General features: G+C 41.5%; 1 protein-coding gene across 1 annotated transcript in view; it reads left to right on the top strand.

Annotated features, from left to right (window-relative positions):
• Positions 1–22,911, top strand: part of ATG12 (autophagy related 12) — a 34,922-nt gene extending 12,011 nt beyond the window's left edge. Inside the window, 1 exon segment of the mRNA XM_063942690.1 lies at positions 21,085–22,911. Coding sequence (XP_063798760.1) covers positions 21,085–21,144 — 60 coding nt within the window. The 3' untranslated portion in view covers positions 21,145–22,911.
• Positions 22,912–23,313: the final 402 nt, after the last annotated feature.

Below are 23,313 nucleotides of genomic sequence, written 5' to 3'. Positions count from 1 at the left end.
AGGAGCTCTACTTAGTTTCTCGGAAAAGACTTATGTTAGGTTTGTTATTTTCAGGGAGAACTGCTGGCAACAGTCTCCCTGCATCGTGGGACTTGTGGGAGAGAAGTCAGACCTACTTCTGATGAGTTTAAAGGCCCTGCTTCTTGGCTACAGGACACCATTAGCTCCTGAGGGTTTGGAACACTAGGTACGCCTTGGGGTTCACTCCCAGAGCCCGCCGTCACCCCCCTTGCAGAGCCAGAAGTCAGTAGACAGGTGAGTAGAAGAAGATCAGAAGACTTCAGTGACGGCTTTTGAGGTAACGCACAGCGATCGCGTTGCGCGCCATGCTCCCACATGCAGCCGCACTACAGGGCGCGCGCGCCCTGGGTTGCCTATAAATCCTCAAATAAAGACTGGCAAACACTAATATGAGTGCTTAGACACTATATCCAACCCCTGCCAGTATAAATATATTAAAGAAATAGCGGGGCTGAGAGGGCGAGGCTTAGCCCTCACGGCTTACATCATCGCCATTTTCTCTCCACAGAGACGCTGGTCCTTCCAAAACACTACTGTACATAACAAAACGAAGGGGGGGGCACAGTTGATTGGTGCAAGATAAGTTAATAATAAAGCACAATATATAAGGAGTGAGCGCTGGGTGGTGAGCTGGAAAACTCCTCCTGTGTTCCCTGACAGAATGTACTGGGGTCCTTCCCTTATAGCCAGTGTAATGTCGATGGGTGTTTCCTACACGTGTGTCGGCATGTCTGAGGCTGAGTGTATTGCTTTATGGAATCTTATTTATGAATATTAATATTCAATATAACATATATGGTTATTAATATATGGATATATTTAAATTAATATGCGTTATCATATATATCTGCAAATATATTATGTCAGGCTTACAAATTAATTGGCTGATAAATATATGCAGTCCTTATATATATATGACTTATGAAATTATGAAGTTAAGATTCCTTAAAGAGAGTTCAAGCTTGAATATTACCGCTCTTTTTATATGATTCTTTATTTACAGGCAGATCAAATCGTACAGAATAAGATATACACAGTAGTGATATATATACTAATTATAATTATATTAAGCTATGCTATGTTTCCTTCGTTACATAACATAAAACAACATGACATAAGTTTCACAAACAGTTTCAATTATTATCATAAAATGTATACTTGCAAGTTAAAGATTGCCATCCCAAGAATCATTCCTTCTGCATGTTCTCCATGACTTCTCCTCCTGACTGACTTCCTTCCTTCTGTCCTTCTCCTCCTTCCTTCTCCCTCCTCTCCTTACTAACTCCTAACTACAAGTCTGGTCCTTTTATCTCATATTTTACCAATTCAAACTATCATATTCTCATAGTTTCCAATGGAATAGGTAATTATAGGTTTGTCAGATTCCAAGGTGTAATAAAACAAACATTGAACTGGGCTGTCGTGTCCTGTTCACGGAGGCATGGTGTCATAAAAGTGTGGTGTCCACACTGCCTTAAGCAAGTATAGTATTGTAAAATCTGGAATGTCTTTTCATCCAAAGTTCTGTTGTATTGACAAGTTTTCCTGGGGTCGGTTACACAATGTTTTATCAATGGATGTGATCTCTTTTCATAGTAGTTAATTGATGCTCCCTAGCTTTTAACCTTCACTGGACAATAGACAAACCAGTAGATTCTGATCTACTGTAAGCACACCTGTGAATTCCAATGACCAACAGAGCTCTGTCACATACCTATTATCATTTATGGCCTAATACCTTTTCTCTACAATGACTCTTGATCTTACTGTAACCTCTCTGGCCTTATTTATGACTAGAGCAGAATAAACCTGTTCCCTACACTATTTTTTACCATCTTGCTGTAAAACACAAATATACAGTATATCTATATAAACACATACACAAACCTAATCTCTTAAATCAGCTAAACATTACCTCATACATTCAAACTTATTTCATATCTATTCCTTACTATATATATCCAGTATACTGTCCACTATGGTAACATCGCCTATTTATAATGAATTATATTTTGATTCAGACAATATCCATTGCCCTAATATTATACTAAGTGCAGACAATTACCTATAAGGCAACAGTCGCCCCCTTGTGGCCATGAGAAATTCTTTTGATTGGCCACACATTAAACTAGCGTAATTGCTTCCAAATACATTTCAAAATATTCCTTCAAACATAACTTTCGTTGTAACCATAATATATACCATAAGTGTAATAATAATAACCATTATGATTTTAAAAATCTCTAAAAATTCTTAGCTTACCTAACCTTATTCTACTTTTTAACTAAAGCAGACAAAACTGAGGTTTTTATTCAGTATTCATGAGGAAAACTAATTTCTACAGACATTTGGAATACCATAGCCCAATTGTAGACCTTTTTTCTGTATCTGGATCAGTACGTTTGGACATTTTTGCTGTTCTTGTATGTAGCAATTTACTGGGATAAGACTGTCATCTGCGTGGTTTGCTTGCAATTGGAGATGCCTTGCGTTTGCATTATGGCCTTGCGTTTGCAACATTTGCACCATTACTAGAAGTAGAATTCTTCGTAGCAGCTGCTCCTTTGCTTGCCATTTCGCTGTTTGAGGCAGAGGGCTGTGTACGTCGAGTGCTGTGTCTTGAACATTCAGTACTTGTGACGACCCTCAGTAATAGTAATAGTCTTTATACAGTCTTTAGCAGTTCTGTTTCCTTTGCGTTTATCCAATGCCGCAGTTGTGACCAGTGTCCATATTGCTTTTGCACAAACAGGTTGTGATTTTGAATAGAACAGGCATATATGAAACAGTCTTTTTTTTTTTCTTTCTTTCTTTCTTTCCTTGCTTGTTAATAGTAGGTCTTAATTGTCTTCGGGCAATAGTACCACAAATGGCTGTGAGTAGTACACCTACTCTGTTCTGTATTTCCTCACTGAATAAATTACCATGCAGTCTTAAATCTCCTTATTCTACCTTGTACCTATTTATACATCTCAATCTTACATAAACTTATACCAGTTTAACCCATATAAAGGCGTTTTCTATCCTACCTATATTTTGACTAATAATTATTTAAAATGCTTTTGATGTGTATATAGTAACATCCTATCAATACAATAAATGAATATAATTTTGCTTCAAACAGATATTAAATATCATTTAGGAATGGCTTTAAATATATCTAATTCCATCCAATATTATTTTATATGCAGCCATGTGCATATACAGTGACCCTGTTATGCTACAAATAATTATCTTAGACTTGTGACAGTCTTTATTAAGAGAATTATTCATCCCACTTAATAATCTCGGCCCAATTTGTTATAACGCGGTATACCATCCTGTATTAGATATTTAATTACTTTTGAAGCTTTTACGAAGGAAGCATAGGTAGTATCTACTGTGTAATATTAAAAAAAACATAAAATATTTACAAGGTATATAATACAATTACATAATATATATATATATATCAGACAAATGTTTACATATATGTGATTAAGGTATATGAAGGGATGAGGCAGTTCTGTATAATCACAGTGATGAGATGTGCTGTACACTGTTTTGGGAGTGTACATGTAGTTTGAAAGACAAGTAATGATTACTTGTGATGAAAAGGTTAATGAAAACATTCCCCTTTCTTGTGAAACTAGAAAACTCCTTGAGGATTTGTCCATATATCAGTCTTTAGGGATGCTATGTAGATTTTGCTGGATAGCAGCGATGAAAGGGTTAATGAAGACCTTTTCCCTTGTAAATTGGAGTCTTTTTGGAGTCTTGCACCATTCTGTATACAGGTTGCCAGGATTACTATGAATCAAACAAAAATACATACAATGACTATCACAGATATTTATACAGTGATTTAACATAGCTTGCTATGCATTCTGTCCTATCTGCTGCATGTTATCAGGTACAGAATTTACAAATGTGTCTTTTAACGATTGAATAACAAACAAACAATTGTTTCTGGCCTGTGCCAATCTTTCCTGTCACATTGTGTGTCAATGACAGCACAATTGTCGCTGCAGATATGATGCAGGTTTAATTTGGAAACTGTGGCTGTTTGAACATCAAAGCAAACAATGGCTTCATTGGATCTAACAAGTAAAGGAATGATACTACCGTATTCACTTGTGACCATACTCCCTTGTGATGCAGCCTGGTCCCAGACTGTCTTTAACCATAGCGTTTGCTGCTTGGTGTGGCTCCTTAGTTTGGAAGAATCTTGGAGCTTCTGAAAAAACCTACTTTTGTGGGGAGAGAAACTTGTTAAACTTTGCCAAATATGTATTGCAGGTCCCAGGGCTTTCTGTCTTTCCACACCTGTAATAAAATGGTTATGGCACCAGGGCATAAAAACATTTTCATCCTGGTGATCCTTTTTGTCATTGTTAATTGGTGTGTGGTTTGCAGAATGACACTCTGCATGTGGTCTCTCTGAGAGCATGCAAACATTTGCACCATCACTAGAAGTCTCTGAGTGCTCTGTGGGGGTTACATAAGTTTGGGAACTTTGTTTGTAAACATGCATTCCTGAATTAATTTCATGGATTTTCCCTTTAAACATGTTTCCAGGTGAATACATTTCAAGGTTTGCAACTCTGGTTGCCATGGGAGTTTTCACCATGGGGAACTTCCCCACCCCTGTGTGCACTGTACTGCTGCTATCAGTGTTTAAATCTGCTGACAATTCACCTTTGCCTAAGGGCATAACAAATTCTTCATTTACATTGGGAACTCTGAGAGTGTATTCAGCAGAATACTCATAATCTGAGTTACAATGATCTTCCCCCTTACTAGACACAGTATAGGGGACATCTCCTATTGCTGCTACCTCCTTTACATTAATGTGCTGTCTGATGATAGACACATCCGGCACATTGCTACTTTCTTCCTTTACCACAGAGGCTGTTCTGCTGGTGGTCTGTGTGACCATAGCAGACTCCATGCGCTGCACATTGATGCAGTCCTGCAACATGTAACTTTCCTTAATTTTAGGATCTTGACTGATTAAGTCATTTCTGACTCCTGTAGACTCTGTGTACAGAGTTTCACATACCTCAACACTATTCCTGTTTGGTGTTTCTATCTCAGCTTGCTTGCTGGATGTTATCTCTTCATCAGAGATCTTGACAATTTGATTACAAACTGTCAGGCTTTTCGCTTCTGCCCCAAACTTTTTCTGTTTATTTTTCTGTTTAAGGGACTTAAATAACGAATGCATTTTTGCATTAATGGTCAGGCACGCCTTACGAAGACGTGGACCTGATTCTTCTTTACATTTCTGTTTGGCTTCTAGAGCCGCAGTTCTGCGCATTTTTCTAAATGCTACAGAAAACTTTTGCATTTTTAACATTTCAATGCTAAATTTATATATTCTTTGTTTTTAGTACTGAAGGTATCCTCTCCTTAAGATTGACCGGTGTCTTAAGGTTAAACTCTAATACCTGGTACATTTATACATTTATTTGGAAATACTCTTTTCCACTGTGCACATTTTCTATTCTAGGCCTTTAAATTCTTTATTCTCATTTGTAACCTATTCCACTGTGATCTTGTATTTTGCCAGCAGGCTTATAGCCTTTGGTGCTGCTTCCTAATAGATATTATGTTAGTTAAAATAACGTATATTGCACTAACACATTTATCCTAGGTTATACAGAATACAAAATTGACATTACACAATGGTAATAAATTTTCATAGATACATCCCCACCGTGATTCTGCAGATTTGGTAGCCAGCTTATAGCATCTGCTACTCCTCATAAATATTATAGATCAGATAATCAGATTCAGTAATAACAAGTCCAATTCGTGGTCGCCAATATTGCTTTATGGAATCTTATTTATGAATATTAATATTCAATATAACATATATGGTTATTAATATATGGATATATTTAAATTAATATGCGTTATCATATATATCTGCAAATATATTATGTCAGGCTTACAAATTAATTGGCTGATAAATATATGCAGTCCTTATATATATATGACTTATGAAATTATGAAGTTAAGATTCCTTAAAGAGAGTTCAAGCTTGAATATTACCGCTCTTTTTATATGATTCTTTATTTACAGGCAGATCAAATCGTACAGAATAAGATATACACAGTAGTGATATATATACTAATTATAATTATATTAAGCTATGCTATGTTTCCTTCGTTACATAACATAAAACAACATGACATAAGTTTCACAAACAGTTTCAATTATTATCATAAAATGTATACTTGCAAGTTAAAGATTGCCATCCCAAGAATCATTCCTTCTGCATGTTCTCCATGACTTCTCCTCCTGACTGACTTCCTTCCTTCTGTCCTTCTCCTCCTTCCTTCTCCCTCCTCTCCTTACTAACTCCTAACTACAAGTCTGGTCCTTTTATCTCATATTTTACCAATTCAAACTATCATATTCTCATAGTTTCCAATGGAATAGGTAATTATAGGTTTGTCAGATTCCAAGGTGTAATAAAACAAACATTGAACTGGGCTGTCGTGTCCTGTTCACGGAGGCATGGTGTCATAAAAGTGTGGTGTCCACACTGCCTTAAGCAAGTATAGTATTGTAAAATCTGGAATGTCTTTTCATCCAAAGTTCTGTTGTATTGACAAGTTTTCCTGGGGTCGGTTACACAATGTTTTATCAATGGATGTGATCTCTTTTCATAGTAGTTAATTGATGCTCCCTAGCTTTTAACCTTCACTGGACAATAGACAAACCAGTAGATTCTGATCTACTGTAAGCACACCTGTGAATTCCAATGACCAACAGAGCTCTGTCACATACCTATTATCATTTATGGCCTAATACCTTTTCTCTACAATGACTCTTGATCTTACTGTAACCTCTCTGGCCTTATTTATGACTAGAGCAGAATAAACCTGTTCCCTACACTATTTTTTACCATCTTGCTGTAAAACACAAATATACAGTATATCTATATAAACACATACACAAACCTAATCTCTTAAATCAGCTAAACATTACCTCATACATTCAAACTTATTTCATATCTATTCCTTACTATATATATCCAGTATACTGTCCACTATGGTAACATCGCCTATTTATAATGAATTATATTTTGATTCAGACAATATCCATTGCCCTAATATTATACTAAGTGCAGACAATTACCTATAAGGCAACAAGTGCTATGCCACAAACGGCTGTGGGAGTGACCCTGTCGGCACCACCGACTCCTGATGGTACATGGAAAAAAGTGTTAACATGTCGGTAGATGTTTTTCCAAAGAGAAAACTATATGGGGACACAGAAGTGTGTGGGTGACTCTGTCGGCACCACCACTATCTGAATAAAAAAAAAAAAAAGAAAGGGCTATACCTATATGTATATATGTATAGTAAGGTTGCATAAAGCTGTGACCCAGACACAGACATAGTAATATTTATGGAGGGTGTCATATTCATAGAATATATTTCCCTCAGATCCATTGGGGTCGCAAAAAATGGTTATTTTGCCCAGTTAGTACTCCCGGATATCGACACAAATACTGTTCTTCTGTCGACCGTAATGTTTCCTGATTAGATCCACAAAATAATATACAGCATACAGCACATGTTTCATACACATTAATAACGTATTAACGTCACTAGGGACCCTGCTGTTCCTGACAAAAAGTTTTATATATATATATATATATATATATATATATATTCAATTTAATAAAGAAGGCACTCACCAGACTTGTATTGAAAATGCAAAAAGTTGTTTATCAAATCTCACATCAGCAGTTTAATCATGCTGATGTGAGATTTGATAAACAACTTTTTGCATTTTCAATACAAGTCTGGTGAGTGCCTTCTTTATTAAATTGAATATATTACGGGACCTTGTGGATACGAGCTTCTCCCTGGAATTTTGGCACCCCAGCAGATGACATTGAATACACAGTGAGTGCCACTTCATTCGATCTGATATATATATATATATATATATATATATATATATATATATATATATATATATATGTATGTATGATATATGTGTGTGTATATGGATATATGAGTGTATGGGTATGGATATATATATGTGTGTGTATATAATATGTATATGTGTGTGTATATGTATATGGGTGTAAGGGTATGGAGATATATATATATATATATATTATAGAAATATATATTATAGAAATATATAATGAATGCTGAGGTTAAGTTCCTCCTGCGCTCTGTAGAAAAAAAGTCGGGGTCAGCCCTGACGAGATGGTTTCAAATCCTCAAGAAATTTCAGAGTGTTTATTCTTTTCCCGCTGCAGAGAGGATAAATTGGATGTTACCCCCTGTTCTGCACGGGGCCCTGTCACAAAAAGGATTGTATGCAGGAAGCTGCGTTATATTCAAGTTATGTGTCCACACGTACGTTAATTATACCTGCTATTGCATGTGCATGGGGGAGTAGTAGTGGTCAGAAATGGTCGGTTACCTTGTCATCCGATATAGATACCCTGGGGAGAGATGGGATACTCCTTAAGTTGGGTCATATCTAGGACACTGCAGCATACTGCTGTGCGACTACAAGGGATGTAGGACTCTTGGGTTCGCGGGCCAATTCCATGGCGATCTCGGCTAGGAGGGCGTTGTGGATTCACCATTGGAATGCTGGCTCTGACTCCAAGAAGAAATGGAGTTTCCTTTCCTATGAAGGTAAAGCCTGGTTTGGAGATGGCCTCGTTAGTTTGATCTCGGCAGATGACGCTGGTAAGTCTACCTTCTTGCCATATGTTCCCTCACAACGGATGATGACGCATCATTGTCGGATGCAGTAATTTCGGCATAATAGATACAGGTTCCCCTTTTCTTTGCAGATAGAGGAAGGAGGAAAGGGAAGAGGTCAGCAGCCTCTTTAAGATCACAGGAGCAGGCATCATCCTCTGTTCTGTCACATCCACTGCATGACGCTGGGACTCTCTTGCGGGAGCCCACACCGGTGGGACCACATCTAAAAACTCTTCGGTCAGTCCTGGAATGGACCTGGACCCGTGGGTTTTAAGAATAGTGTCCCAAGGGTGCATACTGGAGTTTCCAGAAGTTTCCCCTCACCAATTTTTTAAAATTACCGATTCTTTTCCGGACGGGGAGGTAGTATGCAACACAATACAAAGGTTGTATCAGGATCAGGTCATGGGCCTGGTTTTCCTCTGGCACAACAGGGAAAAGGTATTTATTCAAGCCTCTTCGTGGTCCCGGAACCAGACTGCTCGGTCAGGCCAATCCTAAATCTGAAATCCCTCATTTTCTACTTAAAGAAATTCAAATCCAAGATGGAATCTCTCAGGGCAGTGATCTCCAATCTGGTAAAATGAGTTTTTTTCATGGTCTCAGTAGACACAAAGAAGGCCTTATTACATTTTCCTCCGCTTTAGGCTTGCTTGAAGTTTGCAATTCAGGGGAGTCATTACCAATTTCAGACGTTGCCGTTGGTCTGTTCACCGCTCCGAGGATTTTCACCAGGGTGATAGTGGTAATGATGGCTCTCCGTCGCTAGTACGGAGTCACAATTATCCCGTACTGGGACGATTCCCTGATAACGGCGAGTTCAAGGAACCAGTTGGTGCAAAACATTGCACTCTCCCTGTCAGTTCTTCAACAACAGGGTTAACTCCTGAGCTTGCCAAAATCACTGTTGGTCCCAACGACGCGGTTGTCTGTTTTGGGAATAATACTAGAAAAAGAGTTTGTTTTCTTCCAGTGGAGAAGGCTCTGGAGATCCAGAGTCTGGTCAAACAAATTCAGAGTACAGCAAGAGTGTCATTTCATCAATACATTCGGTTGCTGGAAAAGATGGTGGCAGCCTACGAGGCCACTCGATTTGGCAGTTTCCATGCCAGGGTGTTCCAGAGGGACCTGTTGGACAAGTGGTCCGGTTCCCACCTACACCGGAGGATAATCCTGTCTTCCAAGGCCGGAATCTCACTCCTGTGGTGGCTGCGCAGTTCTCACCTTGTAGAGAGGCGCACGTTGGATCCTGGTGATCACGGATGCAAGCCTCCGAGGCTGGGGGGGCGGTCACTCAGGGGGGGAAATTTCCAAGGAAGTTGGTCAAGTTAGGAAACTTGTCACCACATAACGGTCTAGAATTAAGGGACGTATACAACGACTTTCTACAAACGAAAAGTAGAACAGCAATGGCAAAAGCCACAAGGATTTTCCGCTGGACGGAGAAACATACAAGCGCTTTGTCAGCAATGTTCGTTACAGAAGTGGACGACTGAGAAGCAGACCTCCTCAGCAGACGGTCTACATCCAGGAGTGGGGATACCTCCTTCAAGTAGTCTTCGAAAGGGTGACATGTCGTTGGGATTTCCTCAAGTAGGAATGATGGAATCTCATTTCAACAAGAAGCTTCAGAGTTACAGGTCAAGGAACCCTCAAACAGGAAAAGTGAATACACTGGTGACACCGTGGGTGTTTTCAGTCGGTATATGTATTCCCTACATTTTCTCTCGTTCCGAAAGTTCTGGGTTCATACAAAGAAAATTCGGCCGAGCCTCATGGTTCCTGACTGGCCAAGGAGAGCTTGGTGTCCAGAGCTCAGGAATTACTCATAGGAGATCCCTGGCTTTTTCCTTTGCGCGAGGACCTGTTGCGACAGCGGGCATGCGTGTTTTAGGACTTACAGCATCCTCTAGGACGTATGAGAAAATAGGATTTTAATACCTATCGGTAAATCCTTTTCTCTTAGTCCGTAGAGGATCCTGGGTGCCCGTCCCAGTGTGTACTGTATCTGCAGTTATTGGTTGTGGTTATACACAGGTTGTGTTACGATTTTTGTCAGCATATTGCTGCATATTCTTTGTGCCGTTGGCTTGTGTTCTGTTGAATGCCACGTTCTGCGGCATGCTTAAGGTGTGAGCTGGTAAAATGCTCACCGTGTTTTAACAATAAATCCTTTCCTCGAAATGTCCGTCTCCCTGGGCACAGTTCCTTAAACTGGAGTCTGGAGGAGAGGCAGGGAGGGAGGAGCCAGGTCACACCATTTGAAAGTCTTAAAAGTGCCCATGTCTCCTGCGAATCCCGTCTATACCCCATGGTTCTTGAAGTGTCCCCAGCATCCTCTACGGACTAAGAGAAAAGGATTTACCGGTAGGTATTAAAATCCTAGGGAAGGAGCATCATAGAGGGGCATGATCTCTGTGCATAAATGCCCCTGCAGGGAATTCTTTGTCAGCTTGTCCAGGTTAAGTTCCATGGAGAGGACCCAGTGCCACCCCTTGCAGCTGGAGGAAAAGTGATTATTTCCCCAGCTCCTGAAAGTAGTAGTAGAACTGCTATTGAGAGATACTATAGAAAAATAACACAATATGGGGCTGGATTCAGCTAGCCGCGATTACTTTGCTGGGATCTATGGGCCTGATTCTGAGTTGATCGCAGCAGGAACTTTGGCCCTCATTCCGAGTTGTTCGCTCGCTAGCAGATTTTAGCAGCATTGCACACGCTAGGCCGCCGCCCTCTGGGAGTGTATCTTAGCATAGCAGAATTGCGAACGAAAGATTAGCAGAATTGCGAATCGAAAAGGACTTACTCCTACACTGCGATCAGCTCAGCCCGTTTCGTTCCTGGTTTGACGTCACAAACGCCCTGCGTTCGGCCAGCCACTCCCCTGTTTCTCCAGACACTTCCGCGTTTTATCCTGGCACGCCTGCGTTTTTCCGCGCACTCCCAGAAAACTGTCAGTTTCCGCCCAGAAACGCACACTTCCTGTCAATTACACTCCGATCACATCAACGATGAAAATTCTTTGTTCGGACGTGAGTAAATCTACTAAGTTTTGTGCTAAAATACTTAGCGCATGCGCACTGCGTACCATGCGCATTTTTGCCTTAATCGCTCCGTTGCGAAAATCGGCAACGAGCGAACAACTCGAAATGACCCCATTTGTTAGCAGTTGGGCAAAACCATGTGCACTGCAGGGGGGGGGGGGGGGGGGGGGGCAGATATAACATGTGCAGAGAGAGTTAGATTTGGGTGTGGTGTGTTCAATCTGCAATCTAAATTGCAGTGTAAAAATAAAGCAGCCAGTATGTACCCTGCACAGAAACAGTGTAACCCATTCAAATCTAACTCTCTCTGCACATGTTATATCTGCCTCCCCTGCAGTGCACATGGTTTTGTCCAACTGCTAACAAAGTAACCCAGGCGCAGTAGCAAGTAATTTACCTTGCAGGAAAAGGGGCTGTACCACCCTTTTCACGGCGCAGTAGATTACTGCATGTAATTGAATCCGGCCCTATAGTATGGATTGTTCTGAGTTTTTTTTTTCCTGCTTGCTTACGCTTAGTTGGCCTTTGCTTTATACGGTTTATTTTGTCTTAGTTTTGTTTTGTCAGCCTTATCAACTGGCACTATTGTTATAAGATTCCATTTTAATAAAATGGAAGCTTAGAAGTACTTTTATCCACAAGTGATTCAGCATCGTCCATTAACGGAGCAGCCTTCTTCTTACAGATGCACACAGGGCCTGAATAAGGGCTGCACGCAGTGCCGATTGTCACGTAGCTGCAGACCGTGTTACAGGCCGTGGGGCAGATGTATTAACCTGTAGAAGGCATAAGGAAGTGATAAACCAGTGATAAAGCAGTGGTAAGCGCAAGGTGATAATGCACCAGCCAATCAGCTCCTAACTGGTAATTTACATATGGGAGCTGATTGGCTGGTGTGTTTATCACCTTGCATTTATCACTGGTTTATCACTTCCTTATGCCTCCTCCAGGTTAATACATCTGGTACTTTATGGGGTGTATTCAATATCTGTCGGAAATGGCTGTCTTGTTGGAAAGAGGGCAGTTTCTGACAGGTTTAGGTCGGAAGGGGTTCCAACCTATTCAACCCGTTTCCGACAATGTCAATCCGACTTTAAAAAAAAAGTCGGATTGGCGTTGTCGAGAATTTGCCAGATCCTGGTCCTCTCACCTCGCTCACGCTGCTCGAGTGTAACGGGGCAATGCCGCGCCAGCTCCCCGCCGTGTGTGTGTGTAGTATAGCCGGGAGGGAGACAAAGGGCGGCGGTATAGGCAGGAGGCTGACTGGGGGAGGCAGTGCCGGAGCAGGCCGGGGCTGGGGGCGGCGGCATGCGAGGGGGTGTCGGGGGAAGAGAGGGCTGTCATTGAATACTGAACGATGCTGGAAGTCACTCTGCGCTATTTCTATTAATCAGACTTTGAAATAAAGTGAGATCACATGTACAAGAAAAATATATTATTAATAGATCAATCGCATCAATCAATGTGTATATATTAGATGCAATCACCATGTAAACTAATCATTTAAATAGAAATATACACATAAAATTCCTACCACTTAGCATGTACTTTAATTAAATAGCATATATTGCCTATTACTAATAACGGCTCTTTTCACTAATTTGAATGGAGGTGAGTCAGTTCATTCTCTGAACTATAAAAAGTCCTTTATAAATACCACCTCGCTGTGATAACCGCGGTGTGCAAATAAGGATTAAATAAATGTCCTCGTTCTCTGAAATAATTAGGCTATAGTGACAATAGTACTGATAAAATTCCTTAGCAGGTGTAGAATAAAGGTGCTTGACCTAGTGGTCACGACTAAGTCAATGATGTGTTAGTCCCAAGCAACCGATATATAAACTGTTGTGCAAATGGTTCCAAAATGTACGGACAGACCGCCTACAGACTGTATCAAGCTCACCATCCATATTAATTTGTGCGGTGAGTCCAGCTGAGCGCGTGCTGTATTGGATCGGCCAGGTGCGGCTAAGAGGCTCCGGACGTCTCCGTCCTCCAAGATGTGAGTGCCGCTGCAGCTTCCAATTGCAGCTGTGCAAGAAGGCTGGCGTTCGGCATTGCACAATGTCTGCGCAGAGATGTCCACAATCGGCGGCAGCACTGTCACCCAATTGTCCCTTCTCCTCGAACGCGTTTGGCTCGTTCCTGGAGAGACATTGTCCCTTCTCCTCGAACGCGTTTGGCTCGTTCCTGGAGCTTTTTCAAAGAGACTCTTTGAAAAAGCTCCAGGAACGAGCCAAACACGTTAGAGGAGAAGGGACAATTGGTGACAGTGCTACCGCCGATTGTGGACATCTCTGCGCAGACATTGTGCAATGCCGGACGCCAGCCTTCTTGCACAGCTGCAATTGGAAGCTGCAGCGGCACTCGCATCTTGGAGGACGGAGACGTCCGGAGCCTCTTAGCCACACCTGGCCGATCCAATACAGCACGCGCTCAGCTGGACTCACCGCACAAATTAATACGGATGGTGAGCTTGATACAGTCTGTAGGCGGTCTGTCCGTACATTTTGGAACCATTTGCACAAACGTTTATATTGGTTGCTTGGGACTAACACATCATTGACTTAGTCGTGACCACTAGGTCAAGCACCTTTATTCTACACCTGCTAAGGAATTTTATCAGGACTATTGTCACTATAGCCCAGTGGTTCCCAAACTTTTTTGAATCACGGCACCCTAGAGTATCAGAATTTTTTTCACGGCACCCCTAAGCCAATAGTTTCTTATTGAAAATTTTAGAAAGAAATATTAAATTAAGTAAATTGTCTTTATATATCATCCTTAGGGTAAGTTATGTGGTGAGGGACAATATTTGCTTCTGATTGTCAATATATTTTATGATTGGCAGCTATTAACACTGGTTTTGCTTTTTACATTGACCATGCAGAACTTGAATTGGTTCTGGACCACCAACCCGAGGCACCCCTGCAAGTGTCCCGAGGTACCCCAGGGTGCCACGGCGCACAGTTTGGGAACCACTGCTATAGCCTAATTATTTCAGAGAAAACTTTTATTAAGCACTTACAAGTGCCACTAGGAAGACAGCAGGCTGCAGAGGACGCTAGACAGCCATTAATAATACTCATGCAGCAAAAAAAATAAAAAATATTTTTTGGTGGAGGGGGGTTTGTGGGTGCTCAGACCCCCCCTTACCCCCTGGGTGCGCCACTGTGGCATGTTAATAAATATGATGACTACCTTATAGCTTTTCACCACGTATTTGCTAACTACAGTATATAACACTCAGAAATACAACAGATGTTGTAAAACACATAAGAGATACTCCTACTGTAATAGCATTACTCAAAAAGAAGCAAATAATACAATGGTGTTTGGGGCCGACGACAGCTTCCGTTTGTGAAAATCGAGGCGTGTCGCTTCCATTTAGGGGGGAGGGAAGAGGCCAGGATCTCTGTCGTTGGACGGAGATTTCCTGTCCTCTAACGATGATCTGCAACAGGCGGTTTACGTAACCCTATGGGTACAGTACAGCAAGCTGCCCGATGGTGTTGCAGTGATCCGATGCGGTCTCCTGGGATGTAGCTCAGATCACTACTGCAGCGGGAGGCGTCTTCTTGTAATAAACGCCTCCCGCTGCATTACCATACAGCGCTATCACTGCTGCTTCCAAGAAAGGTGCAGCTATTGCTACTCCATCTACATCTGAATCAGGCCCATAGTGGCAATCAAAGCGTAGGGTGCACACTTGATCTCCTTTTATAGCACAGTACACAAGCTGTTTGCTGGGCTCAGATGTAGAACTCCCTGAAGACTAAAGCCAGTTTCTTCAGTGGTCACAGTATCTTAATCACACAGTGCACTTCTGTCACAGTCTCCTTATCACATGGCCCAGATAAAACCAGCTGCTGGTGCGATTCTAAGTGTATTTCCGCAGCATGTACCGAAGGAACTTTATTAACGGATTGGAAGAATTTTATTGGCAATTAATTCATGCTGCAGCAAATCTCCTAGATCAAAGCTTCAGAGGAAGAAATGTCAGTCATTCACAGAATCACATTCTACAGAAGAAGCTGTTTTACTACATTGACTGCTCTCTCCAAATTCTGCTGAGTACTTTATCTAGGGGACATTGAAGAAGGAATAAGGAATAGAAATTCTGGATTTATTAAAATTTAATTTGTTTCATCATTTTTTTTTTTTTTTTAATGCAATCTGTTTTGATTAAAATAAACAGTAAGAAGATTTTGTACATACAGGTCAAGGAAACAGAAGACGCGTGCCTGTCAAGTGTGTATAGTAACAAAACAGAAAAGATATATTCCGTCTGGTTTACCCATATTGTACATGGTATACGCTGCGTGGCAATAGAAATGCCATATACAGTATGTATACAAAACATAGAGACATTTGCTATTGGTGCTAACAATAGTATGTTGCAACTCTGTGTGTATGTAGCAAATAAAACAGAGGGGATTTAGTTTTATTTAGATCAAAACATTTAAGCTTGTAGCCCGTCGACAAGGGACACGAAAGTTCTGCAAGTCCCTGCACTAGCATATATGCCCAACACATCACTACATTGCAGTTACATGTACTCCCCCCCCCCCCCCCCCCCCCCCCCCCCCCCCCCCCCCCCCCCCCAGCTACAGAGGGGAGCATATATACAGTCCTGGCTTGTTGAGTGTGGCTCACAAGCCAGCCCTGTATATACAGGATCTGTCAGGAAAGTAATGAGACTAAATCCAGGAAAACATTTTTATTGAACTTTCAGGTACATAGGGTTACTAATCTTCAAAGTATGACCCTTGAGCATCGATACACCATTGCCAGCGTGCCTGCCAAGCTTGGCACGCCTCCTGGAAGGTATTAACCATAACGTCCTAAAGTGTCCTTGTCGCGGCCGCTTCCACTTTGTCTACGGTCTGAAAACGGTGTCCTTTCAGGCCGCGTTTGATGCGGGGGAACAAAAAGAAGTCATCTGGGGCAGATCTGGACTGTATGGTGGTTGAGGCAGCGTTGTCACGTTGTTCTTGGCCAAAAACTCCCTCACTTGCAGCAATGTGTGACTTGGCGCATTGAGGTGATGGAGGACCCAGGTAGTGGCAATCTCCTTGGGTACGCGGAGGACCCTGTTTCTCAACCGATTGAGCACTCCTGTGTAAAATGCACCATTGACCGTTTGGCCGATAGGTAGAAATTCCTTGTGGATCACACCCTTCAAGTCGAAAAAGACAATCAGCATGGATTTGGTCTTTGATTTGCTCATTCAGACTTTTTTGGGGTGAGGTGACGATGGTGTGTGCCACTGCACTTTGCCTTTTGGTCTCCAGATCGTACTCAAAAGATCCAAGATTCATCACCTGTTATCACTCTGTCAAAAAAATTAGGCTCACTTTGCACACGCTCCAAAAATTTGCGGGAAATTGCTGCATGCTTGTCTTTTTGATCATGAGTCAAAACCTTGGGAACCAATCGGGCACACACCTTTCGCATCGCTAATTCGTTTGTCAAGATCTCTTGCACAGTACTTTTTTGAAGTCTTAACCATTCTGCTACCATTCTAACACTCAAACGACGGTCAGTGTTCAAAACATAGCGCACTTTGTCCACATTTTTGCTAATTTTGGCTTGTTGAAGGTCGTCCAGAGCGTGATACGTCCTTAACGTCTTTTCTGCCTTCCTCGAAGAATTGAAACCAGCGGTAGATTAGCGCCTTGGGCAAGGATTCCTCCCGAAGGCCTTTTTTTAAGCATGGCAAGCGACTCTGTACCAGATTTCCAGAGTTTAACACACAACTTGATTGCATATCATTGCTCGATGGTACGCTCCATCTCGAACCACGACTTAGGTAAAAAAAGGAAACTTTGTTTACAGCTCGATCCGTACACTGTAAAGGCTCACAGGCAACTGCCGGTGCCGGGAATGTGTAGCTGGGACACCCATCCTGCTCCTCTGTGTTGCTTGAAAAAATTTGTCTCATTACTTTCCAGACAGACCCTGTATGCTTCCCTCTGTATCCGGGAGGTACATGTAACTGCAATGTAATGGTGTTCTGAGCATATAGGCTACTATAGGGACTTGCAGAACATTGGGGTCCCTTGACAATGGGCTACAAGCTTATACTAAATGTTTTGATCTAAATATGACCAAATCCCCTCTTTTATTTGCTACATACACAGATTTGCAGCCCTTATAGGGCATTTTTTTTATATGTTTCTGAACAGAGGAATTAAAAAAATCCCAGATGCCCAGTGAGTTGATGGATGCCATGACACTGTTAGCATGCATATCCGTTAATTTTACACGCTCTTTTAATGGGTGTTAACAAGGCTGCCAGATGAAAAAGGGAGTGCAACTAAATAGACATGGGCGTTAAAGCTCAAGGTTAACTCCCTTTTTCACCCACGGTAATTTTCTGGGTGTAAATGAATTCATCCTCTTAGAATCTTAACCAGTCGTACCAAATGTCAGTGTAGTCTGTACTAGTTACCAAAACAGAAGATGTAAGATCTTCCATACCATGTAACGGTCTATCCTCTGGAACCACTGGGAGATAGGGGGAGGTGAAAAAGATCTCCATGGACAAGATATAATGGCTATTTCAGCGTTCATAGGATGCTGAAGTAAAGACTTCTTGAACTGGGAAGCAGAAATATGATTAAGAAGCCAGAACTCAGGAGTAAAAGGGAACGGAACTCCAGCAATGTTCAGAGAGCCTCCGAATAGTCTGCCAGTACCCAACCGAGAAGAACATTCCCACCAAATATGCAGTGGTGTGCCTGATTACAATGCCAACAGAGATCCGAGACGCTCGTGAACATCACAATAAGGTTGGTAGGACACCAATACTACCTGGAGTATCATATACTGCGTCTCTGGAACCTGTATGGAAGTGCTATTTACCATGGCATATATTGGAAAATCTGGGTCCATTGCTCCTCAGAGTGCTCCATAGTCAGCTCCCTGTTCCATGCCAGCGTGTAGGAGGGAAGAGTGTGAGAGAGACTATCCAGACATAGGACCCTATTCAGGTTCAGTTGCAGATTCTACTAAAAAGTAGAATCTGTAACTGCTTCTGTAGCATGCTGGGGGACACCCAGCGCATGGCAAGGCCGCCCAGCATTCTAATTAGCGGCCATAGGCAGAAATTAAGGCTGACCCCATGCAGACGCAGCTAGGTTGCGTATGCAGGTGGTCTGCTGCCATTTTTTGGGTCGCAGAGGCCGCGCGTGACATCACACGGGCGTTCCAAAAACGCTCCACCCCCGTTTTCGCGACCATGCCCTGCAAGATCCCCCTCGACACCTGCTGCTGCCAATCGCAGTCGCACTCCTGCTGCATTATGGGGACAATCATTTAAGGGTGCTATTACAATTATTGCCTTATATGGGCAAAATTAATGTATAGTTACATTAAGAGTGCAATATTCTTTAGTTGTTATGGGGGCATTAAAATGTTATTTTGACAGAAACAACCAGGGGCAGATCCAATAAAAAGTGTAAGACCTGTCACTGGTTTTGTGCACAGAAATAGTGAAGATTCTGGCACAGTTTGGGGGTTTATTTACCGAGTGTCTGGTTCTCAGGCGCATCCAGATCGTGTTTATGACCGAAATTTAAAAGGACCATGATTTTACTAGCACAACATGGCTAATAAAAGCATTGCCCTTTTAAATTTCAGGCATGAAAACGATTGGAAGCACCAGGTTTTAGAACCCGACGCTCAGTAAATAATAAACCCCTTTGTCCTCTTAAATTACTTATTAGGGGAACATTTTTATTTTATGCGGACTAAAGGAAGGAAGCGAGTGAACAAGATTGGTATCTGGCAATGGGGTTTATGGTCCACATTTGCTGTATTTGTTTAATAATATTGAATGGATATACTGAACATTTTTTTAGCATATAACTAACTGATCATTAGACTATACTAATTGTTACTATTTAAGAACAATGAGTGTATATTTGTTAGGTGTACAAGTGCTCTAATATTACTTACCTTTTCAAATATTCTATCACTGTTACTTGTGAAGAGCTGGCGAAACGCGAAAAGAGCAGTGTAGTACAGTTTAGAAAACCAAAGCAATCTATTTGGTTGGCATGCCACTTACCTCTATTCTACTGCTGTGGATAACTGTCCCCTACTGCTCTCATGATGCCAAACAATACTATCACAAATGACAGAGGGGCAGATGTATTAACCTGCAGAAGGGATAAAGAAGTGATAAAGCAGTGATAAGTGGAAGGTGATAATGTACCAGCCAATCATTGTGGATTTGAAAAATGACAGGAGCTGACTGGCTGGTGCGTTATCACCTTGAACTTATCACTGCTTTATCCCTTCTCCAGGCTTAATACATCTGCTCCAAAGTTCCTATGGACCTGATTCAGAGGTGGTCGCAGTGCCGAAGTCTGCTCATTTATTTTTTTTGTACCGCGTATGCATCGGAGTCGCAGTGCGCACGTTTGGTGATGGGAGATTGCCGTAAGTGAGTGACCAGTACTGACCATTTGTGGGGGATAAAGAGGGGCGGCTAACTAAAATGCAGGCACGTCGCAACCGTTTCAGTGGCGTGTCTGAGCCGCAACTGCATCTTCAGATGCAGTTGTAAAGGCTCCAGCAGCTTACTAGTGATGGACTTTCTCTTACCACCCATAGGCTGCGGCGTTGTATGCAAGCGGCGGATCAGAGACGCCATCAATGTGTCTCTGCACAAATACCCACGGCAGCGTCTTTAGCATATTTTTGCAGATCTGCCTGCTAAAACTTGGTTGCAAATGTGTTCACCTCTGAATGAGATCCTATAGGGTGTATTCAGTTGATGTTGGATCCTTTCTAACGGAAAGGATCCAACATTTCTATATTCAATTAGCAGCCAAATCCGACAAGATTTGGCCGTTCCCGACAATGCCAATCCGACTTTTTTTAAAGTTGGATTGACATTGTCGAAAACGGGGCTAAAACCTGTCGAATTTGGCCGTGAATCCGACAAAACGCGTGGATCCGTGGCTAATCAGCGATCCACGTGCTTTCCGACAAGTCGGATTTTCTGACTTGTCAGAAAAAAACGGGAGTTAATTTGACAAGCTTGTAAATCCAACTTTAATTGAATACACCCCTAAGTGTATTATTTTTGTGTTGTGTTTGGTTTAGTCCATGAGCAGAGATGATCCTGAACTAAAAGCAGTATGTCTTATGTCTGGGTTTCTCTCTTTGCTATGGTGTTATACAGGCTAATAAATACAGATACGTAAAGACAACTTTTTTCTTTTTGGTGTATTATAATGTAATGTACATCCTTTTTTATTATTAATTTTGTTTTTCAGTGCTTTGGCAGCGATGGGAAACTTGTTCTACATTACTGCAAATCACAAGCTTGGGGATGAAGGTGCTAGACTTGCAGCTCTTCTGATGGAAGAGAATGTTTATGAACATATTGGGCAATACTGGGCCCTACCACTTGTCTCGGTTGGAATCGGCATCTCTGCAGTAGCAGTCTTGGAGATCCTGACTACTGTGGCCGTACCAGTTTTTGGCTACAAACATATACTGAACTGTACAACGCTGGTAGAGAAACAATTTGCATACAGATGCGGACTCCAGTCTTGCATGCCAAGTTACATTTTTCCAATCCTTTATATCATTTTAATAGGTCTTTTTATTTTTTCATGCTATAAGGACTATCCAGCTATTTGCTTTGTGGCTGATTCCTAACATTACTGTGCAATAGTTGCATATTGCCACCTCCCTATACATAGTTCTGACCTTTACATGGGAAAAACAGAATTAAAGTGCCATTTACATATGTGAAGTTCATCTAGCTAGTAAATTCATTCTTCTTTCCTTACTAAATGTCATTATATTGCGTCTTTTAATGTTTGTTTTGATCATTTATATTTTGATGTCAATTGAAAGACAACAATAGGTTTACACATTTATTGCAGAAATACGTTTTGGATTTGCTCATTATGTAATACCAATCACCTACTAGCATTGGGAGTCATTCCGAGTTGATCGCTAGCTGAATTTGTTCGCAGCGCAGTGTTCAGGCTAAAAAAACGGCAGTTCTGCACATGCGGCGCAATGCGCACGCGCGACGTATGGGCACAACGAATGATGTAGTTTTGCACAGAGTCTAGCGATGCATTTCAGTCGCACTGCTTGCTGCAAAGTGATTGACATGAAGTGGGCGTTTCTGGTTGGCAACTGACCGTTTTCAGGGAGTGTGCGGAAAAACGCAGGCGTGCACGCTGGGTGGGTTTGTGACGTCAAATCCGGAACTGAATAGTCTGAAGTGATCGCAAGCGCTGAGTATGTTTTGAGCTACTCTGAAACTACACACACAATTTTTGCAGGCGCTCTGCGATACAACCGTTCGCACTTCTGCTAAGCTAAAATACACTCCCAGTGGGCGGCGGCATAGCGTTTGCACGGCTGATAAAAACAGCTAGTGAACGATCAACTCAGAATGACCCCCATAGTCTGAGTTAATTGACCAAATCAAGAGAGAATAATCCAAATCGTTCCAAAATCTTTTTATAATACTAATAAGAAAAATGAATAAAAATGCTTATGAACCTGTAACATTCTTACATTAAGTAAAATACCGCCATTAATAGGCTTTCCTCCATAAATCTGTATAATACGGTATCATAATACATAATAATAAAGGGACTTGTAGTAATAATAATAATATATGTACCTTAATTATGGCTCACAATCCCTCCTCCTGGTCACAATAAAAATAAAACATTCTGACAAAGAAAAGGAGCTGCAGCAAGATACCCAATAAAAATGTTAATTATTGTAATAGCGTCCCAATAATATCTATAGACATTTCAATGTGGTTGTTTGTATCCATATATTATACACACATTGCTTGTAAGCATCATGAAGAGCTGGTCACGGATGTGAAACGTAAAAAAAACTGTTCTGTTCTGCTTTAAAATACTAATTACTTATGGAGTAAAGTACTGTTTCTAATCAGACCAAACACTCAAAATGTTGTGAGGTTAAAACTTTGGGAAACGAGTCCTATTACAAGATCATGATTGACAGACATCACGACCCACTGTCACATAAGTAAGCCTATTTATATAGTTTTGCCTACAACATGGTTAACCTATAATAAAACTGATGGGCAGTCTTGGATACACCTGTGTTTGCTGTCACTTCACTGTATTAAGCGTTCTGAGTTATTTTGCTCAGTTTGGAATACATTAATTTATCTGTAAATAGTATTTAGTTAGTCTTAAGGCCCATACACACTTGGTGATTTTGAGCTGAAAGTAGTTCATTTTTGGTGTTTTGAGCTCAAACTCGGCCAGTGTGTATGGCCAGGTGGTGAGCGCCGGTGCGCGCTCCCGCATCATCGCCAGCCGCCGCCAACTGTCGTTGTACAGCCGAGTGCGGCTCTCTCCACAGTCTACTACTGTGGAAAGTGCTTCACACTCTACACCCCCCCCCCCCCCCCCCCCCCTCCCCATACAGTATGAGGACAAATTTTAATTGATTTAGCTTTTTAGAGACCTTGGGGTAGATGTATTAACCTGGAG

Source organism: Pseudophryne corroboree, chromosome 10 (genome assembly GCF_028390025.1).
Source record: "Pseudophryne corroboree isolate aPseCor3 chromosome 10, aPseCor3.hap2, whole genome shotgun sequence".
NCBI classification, from domain to species: Eukaryota; Metazoa; Chordata; class Amphibia; order Anura; family Myobatrachidae; genus Pseudophryne; species Pseudophryne corroboree.
The sequence above is the reverse complement of the archived record's forward strand: the minus strand, read 5'-3'. Positions and strand labels throughout refer to the sequence as shown.